General features: G+C 33.4%; 1 protein-coding gene across 1 annotated transcript; it reads right to left on the reverse strand.

Moving 5' to 3' along the window:
* Positions 1-12,827: 12,827 nt before the first annotated feature.
* On the reverse strand, positions 12,828-14,135 carry LOC145584111 (ATP-dependent DNA helicase RRM3-like). The gene has a single exon (XM_081641036.1). The coding sequence runs from the start codon at positions 14,133-14,135 to the stop codon at positions 12,828-12,830; it is 1,308 nt and encodes a 435-aa protein (XP_081497162.1).
* Between the last annotated feature and the right edge of the window lie 3,324 nt (positions 14,136-17,459).

The raw sequence follows: 17,459 nt of genomic DNA on the forward strand, positions 1-17,459 counted from the left end.
TTGTCGGAGTCGGATTTTTTTCTCGGATTTTTTTTAGGATCCGACTCCGACCCTCCTCCGACTCGGAGTCGGATTATTTTAATGGAGTCGAACTCGGATTACTTTTTTCTCGGACTCGGAGCGGATTTTTACCTCGGATCGAGGCAGAGTAGGGTCGGATTCGGACTGGATTGCCATCCCTAGCTTGGATTGAGGGGTTGTTTGGTTGCCAAATAAAAATATGGAAAGTTGGAAATCTTAAAAATTGAAATTCTTTGTACTTGTTTGGTTAACAAATTCATGGGAAGTAGAAATTCCTATAAATTACCATTTCTCACAAAATGGAAGAAGTTAATTACTTAGGGGGACCTAGATAAGTCGAACTTCCAATGGGAATTTCCACTTCCCTTAGTTAGCCAAATACTTTTAGAATTTTAAAAAAAGATCAATTTCATGGAAAATCAATTTTCCAAAAAATTTGCGATTTCTACCTTTAACTAAACGAGCCCTGAGAAATGAAGGAGGGAAAATCAGGAAAGAACCAAATTAATTAAAAGAAGTTGGGCTCGACCATCAAGGTCGCACCAAAGTGTTGGTCATCATGCCACGTAGTAATCTAATTGATTCCGATGTTCCCTTCTTTACTTCTTTTAAATTTGTCTTTGGATTCTCAAACATCCAAAAGTCGACTTATATAATTGCATTTCAAAATGTACACTTGCTCTTTAAAAATTTAAGACAATAGGTCATTAGGTCCTATGTTTGGTGTTGTCAATTTTTTGTAAGAGAAAAAAAAATGATGCCCTTTAATGATGGATTAGTTGCACTTGACGAGGTATCATTTGGGATATTGCTTTCAATTGGGTTTTAAATGTATTTGATATGCTTATGCATTCTTAATGATATTGACATCTTGTTTTAGAGTATGTGTTATGATTTAAGTTTGATTCTCATAATTTGTGTATAAATGAATCTTGGATGGTTGGACCTCAATCAAACCATCAATTAAAGTTATTAGTTGTGATAATCTTTTAACATGATATAAAAGCCAATATGATCCAACGTCATGAGTTCAAATTTCATACACCCCTCCTTATTAAGTGACACCCTGAATATTGGGAGGCCAAAGATGTTTCCATATTCCAAACACAACGAGCTCTCATGTGAGAATGCCTAACAGGTTATATAAACCAATTTATTTTTTTTTTTTTGGGGGAGGGGGGGTGGGGGGTAGGGTTGATAACTTGATAATTAGCTTACCTTTTAGATTGAATTGCTACTTTATAATTTTAATAATCAAACATGCTAAGAAATGTTAAGAATAGGTTTTCGCAAAAAAAAAAAAAAAAAAAAAAAAAAAAAAAAAAAAAAAAAAGTCATGGGATCTTATAGCAATCAATATTTGATTCAAATAAATCTCATTACATTTACAAGCAAAAGCTAACGAGCACTCCTAGGACATTAGATAAGAGAACTAAAAGTAGAAACATTAAAGTAATATTAATATTAATTACATCGATTAAGGACCTGTTATCTTCAGCTTATTTTCAGTTAAGTTCAGTTCCTAATTTCCTTCTCTCATAAACAATTCAGTTCAGTTCGGTTCAGTATGTAAATCAGAACAGACCCTATAGCGTGATTTTGTCATGCATTCCTGGCCTAACTTAGCACTATTTTAAGCAATATATCATTTAGTTTCCTAACGCTTCGTTGGGACACTCAGAGCAATTTTTTATAATAGTAAAATTAATTCATTAATAAAAAGTCATACGACATATACAAAGATAATCAAATTTAATAAATACATAATTTTGAATCAAATAAAAATTTACTTCATAAAAACTACAACTGTCGAGCTACTCTTTTAATGTGGAATATCTCGCGCTTGTATCGCTAGAAAATAATACAGCCTGGTTGAAGAGACAATCTAACAATTCCTTGTAGTCATGAGGACGATTGTATACAAAAAATTGATTACCATTTCGACCTTGCATAATTTTTTCACCAACAAAATAATTTCACGGCAATCCATTAGTTTATTATCTCGGATTTAAAGCTAAAGAAATTCACCCTCGAAAAAAAGGAGAAAAACCTTGTTCCAAAGGAGATTGAAAGAACCTTGTTTTTCGAAAAAGATTGAAAAACCTTTCTTTCGAGGGAGAGATCATTATTATAAACCTAAAATAACAAATGGAGATGACTAAAAAAAACAAAGGTTGGGGCTTTTTACCGGTAAAAACCAACTAAAACCCCTTCAAAATCAACAATGGAAGGTAAGATTTTTTTTATTTAGAGAGCATAGAGGAGAGAGGAGTAAGGGTTGTTTTTTTAAACAAATATGGAGCACTTGACTCTTATATCAACTTATCGATTTACCGCCCCACTCAACTCACAAGAAATTATAATATAATTTTCACTTAAATTATAAAAAGTCTCAAGTTATGTGGATTTAACATAACTTGAGACTTATGAATTTATTAAAGCTTAATTTAGTTGTGAATTTAATTTAATTACATAGTCTTTTTATTAAAACTTGTTACACCATCTAGACTTTAATTTTTTTTAAAAATTTATCTGAAGAACCTATTCTTTATTAAAAAAAAAAAAAAAGCATGATATTAAGGGTGGAAAGATAAACGCCGCCCTCAAATATCTAATTAATGCCCGCAAAATAAACTAAAATTACAAATTTACTCTTTTTTAATAAAAAAAAATTACCCCCTCAATTTACCCCCTCTTCATACTACCTACCACTACCACCTCTTCATACTAACCACCACTACCACCACCACCACCACCACCTCCTCCTCTTTTAACCACCAACTCCTAACCTCCGGTTTCACGATCTACACAGCCGCGGTAATGACGAGTAATTAAGGACAAAGGGAAGTCGGTCGCCGGCGGAGAAAATGTTTTTTTTTTATTTTCTGAATTCGCGGCAAACGCCTAGATTTTTCGCACGTCCTAGGCTCAAACGCCTAGTTCATGAGAACAACCGTGTGGTTGTATGAAAAATCTGGGCGTTTGAGGTGAAACGCCTAGTTTTTTCGAATAGCCTAGGATGTTTCGAAAAAACTAGGCGTTTCAGCGTAGGGTATTCGAAAATTCTAGGCGTTTCTTGGGTTTCGAATTTTTTTTAAAAAATTATCGTGACGTACCGATTCCGTACGGTTTGACGAGCCTTTGGCGAGCGTCTAAGGTTGTGTTTCTGGTATTTCGTCGTTGTCCATAACATCTAACGAATTTGATTTTGCAAAATTTAAAAAATTTGTTTGATTGAAACTCACGGTGGTTGGGGTGATTGTTCGAAGAGCGTTAGTGGCCGTTGACCACTAGAGAGAACGGTAAAAAGTTTTGTGTACAATAAAAGTGTGAAATTGAGGTAAAATTAATTATTTTTATAATCGTTATTATAAGGATAAATACGTAATTTTATTTTATTTTGCGGGCGTTAGTTAGATATTCGATGACGATATTTAACAACCCCTATTAAGGTGAACAAAATAGAGTCTAAATTCGAAGTACTATTTCAAATATAAAATTCGTAGCTGCCGTATTATAGAAATCAACAGTCGATCATCATAGGGTTAATTTTCGATGGCAGTAAGATCTCCTTGGCAGTGGCTTTATTCAGTGCAAAAGTCAACATCATCCTTAGCTTGGGAAAATGTTTATGGCTGAGATTCTTCCATTACAGTACATCATGAATTATACTTTACAAGAAACCACTGCTAATTCGCCATTTGTTCCTAATCACATTAATTTAATTACCATATCATTATCTACTCTATTCCTAAGTACGTCAACATGTATTAATTAACTTGGTGATCAACCGCAATTACTTAAACTAAGTTGGCTGAAAGCTGTGTTTTGTCTCCATATTAGTGTTAATTTATTTCATCTACGTGACAAATGATCATTTCTATTTGTCTTCTTATAGTTTAATGTATATATTAATTGTACTAATCACCTAAGTTTAAGGCATAATCTTACAAATTGATTATTGGAACATTATAGAAAGTACAGTGATATAGCACCTCCACTCCACATGTCTCTAGGGTAGAATTACACAATTAAGTACATTGTACGAAATATTGTATTTCCCTACTGTTGATCCTAAATTTGTGCTCCAAGTTTGTTTTGATGTGAAGATTGCGAATTAAGTTAAGTTTTATGTTCTTAAAAAAAATAAAAAAATTATAACCCTATAGTAACTTAAAAGGGAAATTTTATATAGAAGATGATAAATCCTATGTATCCAATAAATATTGGACATCGGCACTTGTCGAACACACCTCAACATGTGATCGACACTCCAAATGATGTGTCCGACACTTCAAATGGTGTCTTATAGTAGTTTTATATGTAGTATAAACAATTATAGGACACATGTACTAAGATACTTTTGAGACATTTATGCCATCTTTTATAGCTAAATAGCCTAAATTCTTTATACGACTAATAAGTAATGTTCTTATTAATAAAAAAAAAATGTTCATAACCTTATTACTAGTTCACAAAATTAAGATTGCCATAACCATTATTTTTAAACCCCCCCCCCTTTAATTTGGACGATATTTTTTAGTGTTAGAATCATATCCAACCATTTAACTATTTTCTTAATTAAAATCTAGATAAGAAGTAATATCTAAGAAGTATATTCATACAACCTAGATAAAAACTTAGATATATTGCCTATCAAATGAAGCCATATTTAAAATGGAAGTGACATCAAATATATGGATTGAGTTTTGTTCTAGTCCCTTTTGGATAATAAGTTACATATTCGATTAAATTTTGATAAAATTTAGATCTATCTGAATCTCTATAACTTATAACTTATCATGAGCAATTAAACAACATTATTAAATCGTACCTCCGTTTTATATTATTTACAACAATTTGACATAAAGTAGAGAGTAAAAATGTCTAACATTGCAAATAATATGAAATAGTATTTGGATATATCATTACTTTATGTTAAAAATGTATGATGGATTGATTGATGGTACTATACAAGCCACACATGAATAAAGTCATAATCTGATCGATAATTGAAACTTACGTATATTCTGGAAATTTGGAATATGCATATATATGCACCTGAAAAGAAAAGAAAAAAAAAAAAAAAAGGAATTTGAGAAACAAGACATGTGAAAATAAGAATCTATGTAAGTTTGTTGGACTGCTATCATCATCCATTAACATGTGACAATGTGACATATGAAAATGATCCAACCAACCACTTTCTCAGAAAGCCCATTTTAAACCTTCAAGCTCAGTTCACTGTAGTAGTTTTGGTTACGACAGTTTTTTTTTTTTTTTTTTCCTTAATTGCTGCAATTTGATCATTACACATATATTATGAATTTTTGACTATGTTATTATTAGTAATAGTTAAGAAAAAATAAGTGTATTTGAAAAGTTAGTGGTTCATGACTAGAGTTACTCCCTCTTTATTTTATTACTTTTTCATTTTTTCATGCATGGAGTTTTAAGAGAAATAATATAAAATAATAAAATATGATAGAAGTGAGATCGGTTAAAAAGTAATAAAATTTTAAAAAGCAAGCAAAAGTGAGTATAAGTGGAGAGGAGAGAGAATATTGAAAATATTAAAATACTAAGTGCATTACAAGAATTAAACAAAAAAAAATTGTGTAAAGTTGTATATTATTAAAATAATTTCAAAATCAATATGTAATAAAAGAATAATATTTGATACTCCAATCCTTAATTCAATGATATCTAGGGAATGCGATATGATGAGATGAGATGAGATGAAATAGAAAAAAGAAAGTTTAGCTTGGTAGTCAAAGCGATATTGCGATTATTTTGGGAAAAGAAATTTTAGATTTGTTTAAGGTTTTTTTTGACTTACCACCAAGAAAAAACACGAAGTTGTATTTTACCACCAAACTTTAAAAAATTTTATTTTACCACCAACTAAAAGTCTAAAAATTGTTTTTCACCACATGTTGTCAAAATAGTCATTAAATCTAACCGAAATATAAAAATAAAAAAATAAATAAAAATATTTGATTTTTGTGTCAAGACATGTTCTTTGATGTTTTGGGGGTCAATTTGGCCCTTTGGTTTCGATTTGAGATTAGAATTGACTAAAATGATCGTAAATAACTCATTTTGCCTACTAAAAATACCTCGGTGTGTGTGACCCGCACAACACGAGACATTTTCGATAATTTTTAGTCAATTATGACATCAAATCGGTCTCAAGGACGAAAATGACCCCCGAAACTTCTAAAGAATATGTTTTTGGCATGAATATCGAATAGTTTTTTTTAAAACCGTTAAATTTAACGGTTCCTTTGACGGCTGGTGGTAAAAAATAATTTTTTGATTTTTAGTTGGTAGTAAAATAAAACTTTTAAAAGTTTGGTGGTAAAAAACAATTTTGTGTTTTTTCTTGGTGGTAAAAGTCAAAAAAAATAAAATAAATTTGTTTAATTAAGGGCATGTTCTGATTGACTGAACTGAATTGAACTGAACTGAACTGAATATTTTATGAGAGAAGGAAATTAAGAACTGAACTGAACTGAATTTATTGGAGATGAGCTGAACTGAACTGAACTGAATTGAAAATAATCTGAAGAAAACAGACCCTTAGAAAATTAGGCTTTAAATTTTGATTTTTCATGATTTTAGGCCTTATTACGTATTAGTCAAGTTGCTTCATTATATTGTGTTTATATTATGTTAAAACTTTATTTTTGGTGATTAAATAAAATTTTCAAATTTTGAAAGTGTTGATTTATTTTTTGTTTGTAATAAATAGGTAGCGATGCTTTTATTCAAATTAAATAAGGTCTAATTCCGTAAAAGTAATGAGCAGGCCCATTTTTGAGATTTGTGTGGCCTAGGGGCGAACCTATAAATTGGGGCCCTAATCGTTTTAGATATTACTTATATTTTATAATTAATTACTAAAAAAAATCATTCGGGTATGCAATAAAAAATTATATTTTAACGCAAGACTTTTTATTTGGAGTACAAAACAATTTCTTAGAGACATCAATAGCACCTATCCTTGAAAGTTGAAACTATTGAAGATAAAGAAAATCCTTCTCAAAATCAATAAGGTGAACTAAGATTATACACAAAACTAAAATTAATCATAATATTATATTTGATGAATTTCATCCTATAAATCATCAATTTTCAATATCATTTTTTTTAATATCAATTAATTTGTTATTTTTAATAATCTACTACGGAGTAGTATTTTTTTTTTTTTGACACATACTAGTAATCTTATTATACCCCTATAATTCATATTTTCGTGTAAAAGAAAAAAAAAATTATACCCATGGAAAAGAAAATCAGAAAATTATACTCATTTAATTTTATTTAAAAATTCATCAATATAATCATTTATCATCAATTAATTAGTTACCTATATTAATTGAAGAATAATACTCCCTCCGTTTCAATTTGTTAGTCCCATATACTATTTTGGGCGTTTCAAAAAAATCTACTTATATTGAACGTAGTCTACTTTTAACTTAATTTTTATTTCCTATTTTATACATATTAAATTCTGATTGGTTGGATTGATTGATTGGGAATTAATGACATGACTCTAAATAAAGAAATTACTCCCTTGATTTATGCAATTATGGCTAATACTTTCCTATAAAAAATCAAAAAAATTAAATAAGGCAAAACTATTTATGAAGTGTTTTTTACTTTAATGTTAGATTTCAAATATTGACCTTTTCTTATTTATGTGATTGATTCCATATGAGACTATCATATTAAAACGGAGGGAGTAATGAAGAACAAATTATTATAAAAAAATTAGAAAAATTAAATAATACTGCCAATCTCAAAATCGTCTTGGAGTATCACATCAAAATTCACCAAAACATTCAGATATATAGTTATAAAAATAACATAAAAAAGTAGTAGTAGTACAGTAGAAAGTATTGAGAAGTGAGATGGACCGATGAAGTACATGTAAAAATAATTGAAAGAGTATAATTATTAAGCAAAAGCTAATAAAAGCCCCTGGGAGTTAAATAAGATAATTAAAAGTGGAAATATTAGAGTAAAACTAACATTAATTACACCGAATGATGCGTAATTTTGTCATGCATTCCTAACTTAATACTCTTTCAACCAATAAAATTATTCCTTAACTAACTCCATGAGGCGCTCGTTAGCAAGATCCTAATTATTAAAACGAACGTTTAAGGGAGAATTAATATGGTTGAATATGGTGTTTTAGGAATTAACTAGTCTTTAGGCCCGTACAATGTACGGGCTTGTTATTAGTTGTTTTTTTTTGGGTATGGATTTTATAATTAGTATGAAAGTAATTCACTCTTGAGCTTGAACATGTCATACAATTTTTGACAAACCCCTTGAGTAAAGATGAGTGCATCATCTAATTTAGGCAAAATTTGTCCATGATTACATATGTGAACACATTTGTAGGACTATTTTTTTTCAAATTTGTTGCACACCTAATGTTATTATTTAACAATTAAACGTTGTTGAATTTAAATTTATTTTTTTCATTTTAAATTAGGTAATCTAATTAGATTTAAATTAATTCTAGTGTAAGCTAATCTCTGAAATTGGAAAAAAATCGACACTTTGTATTACATCAAATTGTAGATCAAATTATTATTTAATATATGTCTGAAGTGACTATGGTTACATAGGGTAGATGAGAATGAGATGTCATTCTTTGTTGTGTAGCATCATCATCCGTGTTTTCTTTTTGCTATTTTTGCTGTTGACTCTCTTGTATTTCTGGGCTGCTGTCTTCTTTCCTGTGAATTAGTAATATTGATATGAGTAAGGGGCACCAAGAAACTTTTTGTTCATCATGGTTGTTTACCTTTCCGGTTTTTGTTTTTTGGGTGTTGAACTTGTTGTGGTGGTATCGGGCTTGACTTCTTCTTTTTTTCTTTTGTTGTTGTTCTTTCCATCGGCTTCAATGTGATTCACCTTTCGTTCCACATGATAAACTTTTATTGCTGTTAGTTCTTGTATGTATCCCTTTTTGTTGACTTTAACCTTAAGTGTGCATTCTTTCCCAATGCTTTGTCGAAGTTCGTTTGATACCTTTTCCATTCCGTTCTCCTGTTGATTCAAGTTAGGTGCCTATACATTTATATATTTTTTTTTTTGGGTTTTTTGATGTGGTTGGTAGTGTTACCTATTCATGAATCTTTAGCATTGTTGTGATTGGTTTTCCAATGATTTTTTCCGCATCTTTGTCAAATATTCCTGCAGTAATTGATGCATCTTCGTCTGCAATTGTGACAATCAATCGGTACCTGTTTTTTGCAAAACTTGTGATTAATATGTTGTATTTACAGGCGTTTCCATGTTATTTATTTGTTATTGACCTGTGTATTGGAAATTCTGAAGTAGCTTGGCATTTGTTACAGTATTGTTGGTCATCCAACTTTGACTTGCAATTAGCACACGAAATATAATTCCAGCCGCAGTCTTCATCATGAATCTCTGTTATTTTTGCTACGCATGTGTATGTGTTTTTTGTTTCCTGGTTTTGGCATGCTTGTTATATTAGTTAATCTTGTTGATTGTTGATTTTCTTTGTTTTTTTAAGTAATGTGTTTCGTACCTGGTCTTCTTCTTCCATGTAAAGTTGCTGTAATTCTGTTATGGTCCTTCGGTTCTTGGTCATTGCCTCCTCTAAAGTCTCTGGCTGGGTGGCTTGTATATGTGTAATTTGTTGTTGTGGGACATCAACCAGACTATGGAGTAAAGATAATTAAAGAGAGTGGTTAGATAATGTGGTTGTAGTGTATTATACTGTTGTATTGTTGTGTGTAGTTTGTTGTTACCCTTGTCTAAAGGTTTCCACCTCTGGGATATCTAATTGATGTAGATCTTGGTGGCACTTGTGGAATTTAGTTGATAGTTCCCTGCAACAGTATATATTAAATATTAGGTTCCCATAATATTTTTGTAAAAAAAGATTTGCACTTAATTATTTCTCACCTTGATACATGCTGACTCGAGTAGCTGTTATGATTAGTATTTTTGTATTGGCTACATTTTCCGCTATGTCGTCTGTGATCAGTTCTGCTTCGTTACCCCATAGGGTCACGGCCACCTTGTTAAACCTGCATCGTTTTTGAAATTTAGTTAGGTTACAATTTTGGGTTTTTAATTTTCTTTTTTTCTTTTTTTCTTACTCTTCATCTTGAATGTGTATTGTTCTTCGTGTAGTTGATGAGTTGTCTTGAGTCTTTTCCACTTTGCTTTCAACCCCTATAAGCTGTCCAATGACCTCTGCATCCTTAAATTGGTTAGTATATTGTGGTTTTTTTTAATAATTTTGAAGATAGGTGTATTTGGTGGGCCTTTTTTACCTGTGAGTTTGTCTACCTTGTTGTTGCGGTCTGCTAGTTGGTTGAGGGGGTGTAAGTTGAATTTGTGTTTTGGAATGGAAGCTATTGTTTCGTCTTGTTGAATAACCAATGTGAATGATGTGAACCATATAATGTTGGGATGGTCTACTTGTCTTCGTGATCTAGTATTCTTTCCGACATTGAAATGAGTCATTGTATGTATTTTCCCTTCTTGTAGTTTGTCCTCAAAATGCCTTATTAGTGTTTTTTTAACCACCGCTTGGATTTGAGTTCCCTGTACATTTGCAACCCCAGTTAATATCAGTAGATTGTAGGTGATAGTATTTTGAATTAGCACTGTTGTTCACTAAATTTATAGTTTGGGTGTATTTGTAATACTATACCTTTTCATCGAGCAAAACCATGTCTATTGCGTCGGCTGTATTATGTGTTGCATTGTACCGGACCTCCCACATTCGGGTTATCCGTGCAGTTATTTTCCAATCTCCTCTAAGTGCTGGATCCAAATCTGCAATATAGGTTTTCTCCTCTTCCATTTCCTGTATTTCAGTAAGGGTGTAGTCTGGTCAGTTGACATATTCATAAATTAAGAGTGTAGCTAATTATATCAGATTTTTTGTGTATAATTTCGTGTATATATATATTTATTTATGTTAATGGATTTTTGTGATACCTTGGTTTTTTGGGCGTTTGTTGCTTCTTCCATATGTGATTTCTTCTTGGCTTCTTTTGATTTTTTTTCCCTTTGGTTTGTGTTGAATATTTTGATTGTGGTGGTATTGGGTTGTTGTTGTTTAGGTTCTCAATTGTTTTCTCGTTATTTATAATGTTTTTTTTTTCTGTTTAAAGTTGGATTATTTGTGTAATTTAATTTTATTTAGTGAGGTTTTTATTGTGAATTTATTGGTAACGGGTTTTAATTTCCTTTGCTAATTAATTGTCAGTTATGGACTTAGAATTATGGCTATTTATGTGTGGTTTTGCCGGCATTGCATCTCATTAATTGTATTTTATATTTAGTGGTAGGTTAAAGTGTATTAATTTATTCATTGTAGGGCCTTTTGAGCTGCTTTTGGGTCAATTTTCGTATTGTAGTTAAGTTTATTTAATATTGAATCTTAGTTTTTTTTTTTGTACTTTATGTGTATATTTAATTTTTCGGTTTTTTTTTTCTTACTATATGGTTTTTTTTTTAATGTAATTAAATTGTGATTGTAATTATAAGGTTTAAACTTCTCCTTTTTCAAGGAATTTGAATCTAAATTTTAAGTTTTGGTTTTTAGTTGTACAGGGGGGTTTTTTTTTTTAATAAATTTTGTGTTTGTACCTCTGGAGTGTTGTTGGTCATTGCATCTGGGTATTGTAATTTAATTTCCATATATCTATGTAGTTGTTAAGAATTTGAATGGGCGTACAGAGGAATCTATTGCAGATTTTATTGAGATCTAGATATTGTATTGATTTGTATGTGATACATGGGAAGCTATTGAAATTGCCACTTCTTTTAACAATTCATCTATTACTTTTTGCATAATAAATAGTTACAATATATATTGTTTATCTATAAGTTGTCGAAAATTTCAGAGTATACGACATTCTTTGTGATTGAGTGATCTTCCTTAGTGTCTCCATTGGATCCTATACAAATTCGTAAGCCTGATCGACATGTGACTCTAGATACGGCAACGTACAGTTGGCCATGGCTGAACACAGGTTCCGGTAAATATACACCGACTCGATCAAATGTTTGGCCTTGACTTTTGTTTATTGTCATTGCGAAGCATACCTTCATCGGGAATTGTTTGCGCTTCATAGTGAACGGCAATGTGTGGTCTGACGGTGACATTTCTACTCGAGGAATGGGCACTTTTTTTCCAACATTTGATCCTGTCACTACTTGTGCTTCAATCACAGTTGGATGCAACCGTGTTATAATGAGCCTGGTGCCATTGCACAATCCCTCCACTTGGCTAATGTTTCTGAGTAAGATTATTGGGCAGCCCACCTTTAGTCGTATTTCGTGATTTGGGATGCCTGGAAATTGCAGTGTGTTTAGAAATTCTATGGGGTATAAGTCTTCATCTACTGCTGATGTATTTGTGAGGGGGCTAACTCTGTCAACACTTTTATATACTCCTTCTTCTGCATTAATCATCGAGAGTATGTAGTTATTGATATCATCTACACATTCGTTTTTAGGTGCTAGGATTGCCCTTTCAGCAAGATATGCTACATCTGTACATCTGTTTTGAATGTCGGGGTATATTTCATTCACAAGGGCTGCTTTTGTGTCTTCATGGTGTTGTAGCAACAAATCACTTGGTATTTGTATCCAAGTGGCTTCATCTTCCCCGTGTTTTCTTGTGGTTGGTAATTTTCCGTCACCCACATCTAGCACCCACTTGCTAAAATCTTGCATTTGTTGTAGTCCTACAACGGATGTGCTTCCCCTCAATCTCATGTTTGTTGTAAGCTTTAACACAGTGCAATGAGGCCATATTGTCGCTGATCTACTAATAGAACTATATCTCCCCTGCCTTTTCGTGGGACCACAGGTAGTATCTGTCTAAAATCTCCTCCTAGTACTACTGTTTTGCCTCCGAAAGGTCTGTCACCAGAGTTTGCGTTTTCAGTTTGCATGATATCACGCAAAGTGCGATCTACTGCCTCAAAAGCATGTCTATGAATCATCGGGGCTTCATCCCATATTATTAAGCTTGCCCTTTGCAGGAGATTTGCCAAGTCGGAACCCTGGGCTATCCTACAACACGAACTTTCATTCAAATTTATCGGGATGCTGAACCGTGAATGGGCTGTTCTTCCACACTGGAGTAATAGAGCTGCAATCCCAGAGGAAGCAACCGCAATCACTATTTGTCCCTCTGATCGTAGTTTTGATATTAAGGTAGTCCATAAATATGTCTTCCCTATACCTCCGCTTCCATATATAAAGTAGACTCCTCCTGTTTCTGAATTGACGGATTGAAGTATCTGTTGGTAAACATCATTTTGTTCTGGATTTAGACCTGCTTCCAAATGAGATGCCTGGTTTGCTAGTGTGCCCACATCATGCATTTGCTCTTCGAGTATAAGCCTGTTTGAGGATTGTTGTACCAAAGATATGTCTGCGTATGGCATGTTGGCATAATTCCTCAGGCTTCGATTATTTCTGTTGAGGCTCAATTCTATCTCATGTAGTGCGTAATTTTGCAACTGGTTTGTTGTTAGCACAATGTTTCTTGTACCCAATCTCTTTTGTTGTCGATATAGGATATCATCTGCTAGCATCTCCCAATTCTTCTCCCATAGTTCTGTTGGATTTGTGACCTCACAGAAAATCAATAATGTTACGAATAAGTCTCTTAATTGTGGTGCAGTTGCCCAGGTTGATGCAGCTTGTAGTGCTTCGTGCCATTCATTGTCCCCTTCTAGAAGCCCTAAAGCATTGCATGCTTCCTTGAATGTGCTGAATTCGACGTCGTTGACAGTTCTTATTTCTGCAAAGCAAGTTGCTCCTTTAACAATATTTAAAAGAATACGCAAGTAATATTGCTCCCCGGATGCTGGGTGCACAAAGTATATTCTGCCAATTTTGAACCCTCGATCTCTCTCTTTCCATTTCTTTTCCTTCTTTAGCCATACCCATTCAGTGGGGAATTCATGGAAGGTTAAGGTCCGTGCTTTTCTGTATTTTCGATTGGCTTCCATCCATCCGGTGAGAGGAGTTTTTGCTTGTCCCACTCTGTCAAGGACATCATCTAGCAGCTCATGATCTTCAAACATTACTGTTTGTTCATCTTCAAGGTGACAGCTGAGGCGTTCGACGGGTGGTTGTTTATATTGTATTTCAAATCCAAACATTCTCCAGCACGCCTCTGCAGCTGAAACATATCTGCATTGCAAATATGTTTTTATTTCATCCCTCTGTGGTTGTTGTTGAATGCTTGACCCTTCACTTTATTGTTGTACTGTTGCAGTTGCCATATCTGGGCCCTTATTCATGTATTTCAAGAGGTATTTGGTGCATGTGTATTTGTTGCACACCTCCACATTTATGTGTGCTTGGTACTTTACCAGAAAGTCAACATTGTATGGCACAATAAAAGTATTGTCAATTGTGATGCCATTCTTTGTTGCTGTCCTTCCATCATTTCTCCTCCGATAAATTGGGTATCCGTCCTCGCCAATTGATGTTTCACTATTGAAATTTTTAGGGTAGTATTTTGAACACCGTCCTCCCTGCATACATGGACATTTTGGGTTCAAGGACCCACATGGTCCATGTGTCATGTATTGAACTACTGCCTCAAATGCGATGTGATCTTTTTCTGGATCTGGTAATTCTGCTGAAATCAATCTGTCAATATTTGTTTGAGTTTTCAGTTTGTCAGCTTCATGGAGGAATAACAACATATGAACATGTGGTAGTCCTCTCTTTTGGAACTCTATTGTATATTTTACTGCGAAAATCAAAAGGTGTGAGTGTATGTCAATATTTTAAGTTCTGTAATACAAATGAAGAGGTAATTTTACATTAAAAATTGCAGTCTTTGTATACCAAATGCAAGTATTTTAATGAACCACTTAGACTTGGCTTAAATTATATTGATTAATAGTTGGTGCACTATACTACTATAAACTTTAATCAGTATGCGTTTAATAAATTAATAAAACACAAAGAAGGATAGTTGATTGTCAGGTTAGTAAAGATTGAACAAATGCCCCATTTGAATGTTGAAGACTATTTTTTACTAACCTGCTTTTGTCCGCCCACAGAGATTTTTTTTTGTAAGGTCATAAATTAACTCATCAAGCTTGATCTTAAACACTCTAGCAATGATATCAGGTCGATCTTCAGGTTTCTGTCCTGGAATCAAAGATAAGAAATCTTTAACCTCTGGCCATTTTGGATTGCATGTCATTGTGATGAAGAGGTCTGGAGGGCCAGCCCATCTGCAAATTGCTAGGGCATCATGGTAATTTTGGACATTGAATCTGAGGCAACCAGTAAATGATTGTGGCAGCACAACACGCTGACCTATCGATGCTGGTTCGGTATCCCCTCGTGAAACTGCATCGGCTAATCCACGTAGGACATCCTTGCGAATTTTTTTTTGGTTTCCTCTTACCCATTCTAATCTACTTTCTTGCACGCATGTGAAGGCATCAACTTGTTGTTGTTGATTCAATCTTCCCAATTGGAATCTTGTTTTTGCCTCCCTTTCTCTCTGTTGGAAGCGAAATGCATAATATTCTCTCATTGTGACAGTTGTCCGCACCCTTCTCCCAGTTGCATCTACATCATTGTGTGGGATATCTGTTGTATATCCATCTTCTCCGTATGGAAATAGTAATGGATATTGCATTGCCATGAAACTCGGGTGAAGTTCTGATATCCTTTTCAAGCCAAAATGTTTGTCTTCAATTATGACATCGCGAGGTCCTTTTTCAGCATCACCTATTCCAATTATTAATGCTGCAATTTCAGAGGCACTGGGCAGGTTATATTGCCTGCCATCTTTGGCCCTTGTTCCTATTAATCTGATCTTCACCGGTTATAAATCAGTCTCAGCAAACCTTTCCCTTGCCATTCGAAACACCTTAGCTAGCTGGTTATGCTCGTCAAACATTTTTGATAATCCTGCAACAATTTCAGGGTCCAAATCTGGAGTGCTTTCGCCATTTCCAATGTTGTGGATCCTGTTTTCCACTTCATTTTCAGTGTCATAAATATATAACTGGCCGAATCTCGGTTGCTTGCCTTCGGGAGGAAGTAATGACCCAATCTTATGGTTGTTCTGGCCATTTTGCCTAAACACATATGGTGCATTTCCTCAGTTGATGGTGTTATCTACTTTTCCACCCATTGAAGTGAAAGCATTGATTGAGTTATACACCCTTCCTCTATCTTTGAACTCAGGTGGGTCTTTTAATAGGGGTAGCTTCACCTTTCCCTTCTGACAACATATGCTGTATTTTGGAGATTTGCTGTTTCTATCTTTCCTTGCTCGTTCCTCAAACCAAACAATAGCTTCACAATCCGAGCATCTGCCTGTTGGGCCGCCAAAACTCTAAGGCTAGGTGTATTTTCCTTCAGAATTATGAAGGTGCATTAAATTATTTAGAAGCTGTAATTGTAATACACAATATGATTTTAGAAGCGACACTTAGTGTACTCACTTGTATGTTCACCATTTGTTGAGAGTGTCATTGGTATGTCAAATTGTTCATTGTCAATCTGTCGGGAACGTTTTTTCCCCTTACTTGGAATAGATGGTATACTTGTTGAACTGCATGGGTCATCTAATATACAATTCACAATTATTAGCAATTGTTCAACTTATAGGATATTAATTTTTAAGGTCTTAGAGCGTTACCAACTACACTGACTCTGGTCATGGTTCTTGTAGCAGAGTTTGAGATTGTTAGAAGATGCTTTTTCCTTTGGGCAATAATATGCTTTCTTAATAGTCGTGCTTGTTTGGCGTTTTCTCTAGGATCTCGCATTGTGAAACCTGCATAAATTGGTTACTTATTCCATGTAAACTCTAGTGCTTTACTAATTAAATTCTGACTTTGTTAAACTAAAAGTTAAATTGTTAACCAGAAAGGTTTATATACAGTGTTTTAGATCAAATTAAAGTTTTGCTACTAAAGTATAAATGTGGGCAACATAAGCAAGTTCTACTTTAGGTTTATATATAGTGGGGATTTGGTTAATTAAAGAAATTACCTTTAGCCATACTTTCTTAATGATCTATAGCAATAAAAATGTGGTTGTTCAGCTCTTACTCTTCTTAAACTTGGTGTTGGCACTTACCACTCAAATTAGATCCAGTAGTGGCTCTTCTAACATGCTCTGAGGATGGTATGCTTATTCTTGTAGCACCATCCGAGGACTGTGTTATGGTTGATGCCACTTGTTTTTTCCTTTCTGCAAGTATCTGTGTTCTTAATAGCCGAGCGTGTCTAGCAGAATCTCTAGGATCCATTGATCTGAAGTCTGCATAAATTGTTAGCAGATTTCACGTTAATCTAAAGTCTGCATAAATGGCTGACAGATTTCAGGTTACCTTAGATCATGGATGCAGTCAATAAATTATTCTT

The sequence above is a fragment of the Chenopodium album genome, chromosome 16 (assembly GCF_948465745.1).
Source record: "Chenopodium album chromosome 16, dcCheAlbu1.1, whole genome shotgun sequence".
In the NCBI taxonomy this organism is placed as follows: domain Eukaryota; kingdom Viridiplantae; phylum Streptophyta; class Magnoliopsida; order Caryophyllales; family Amaranthaceae; genus Chenopodium; species Chenopodium album.

Bases quoted from the DNA above. Each gene is read 5' to 3' on its own strand.
- LOC145584111 (XM_081641036.1), bottom strand. From the start codon at position 14,135: ATGTTTGAAGATCATGAGCTGCTAGATGATGTCCTTGACAGAGTGGGA.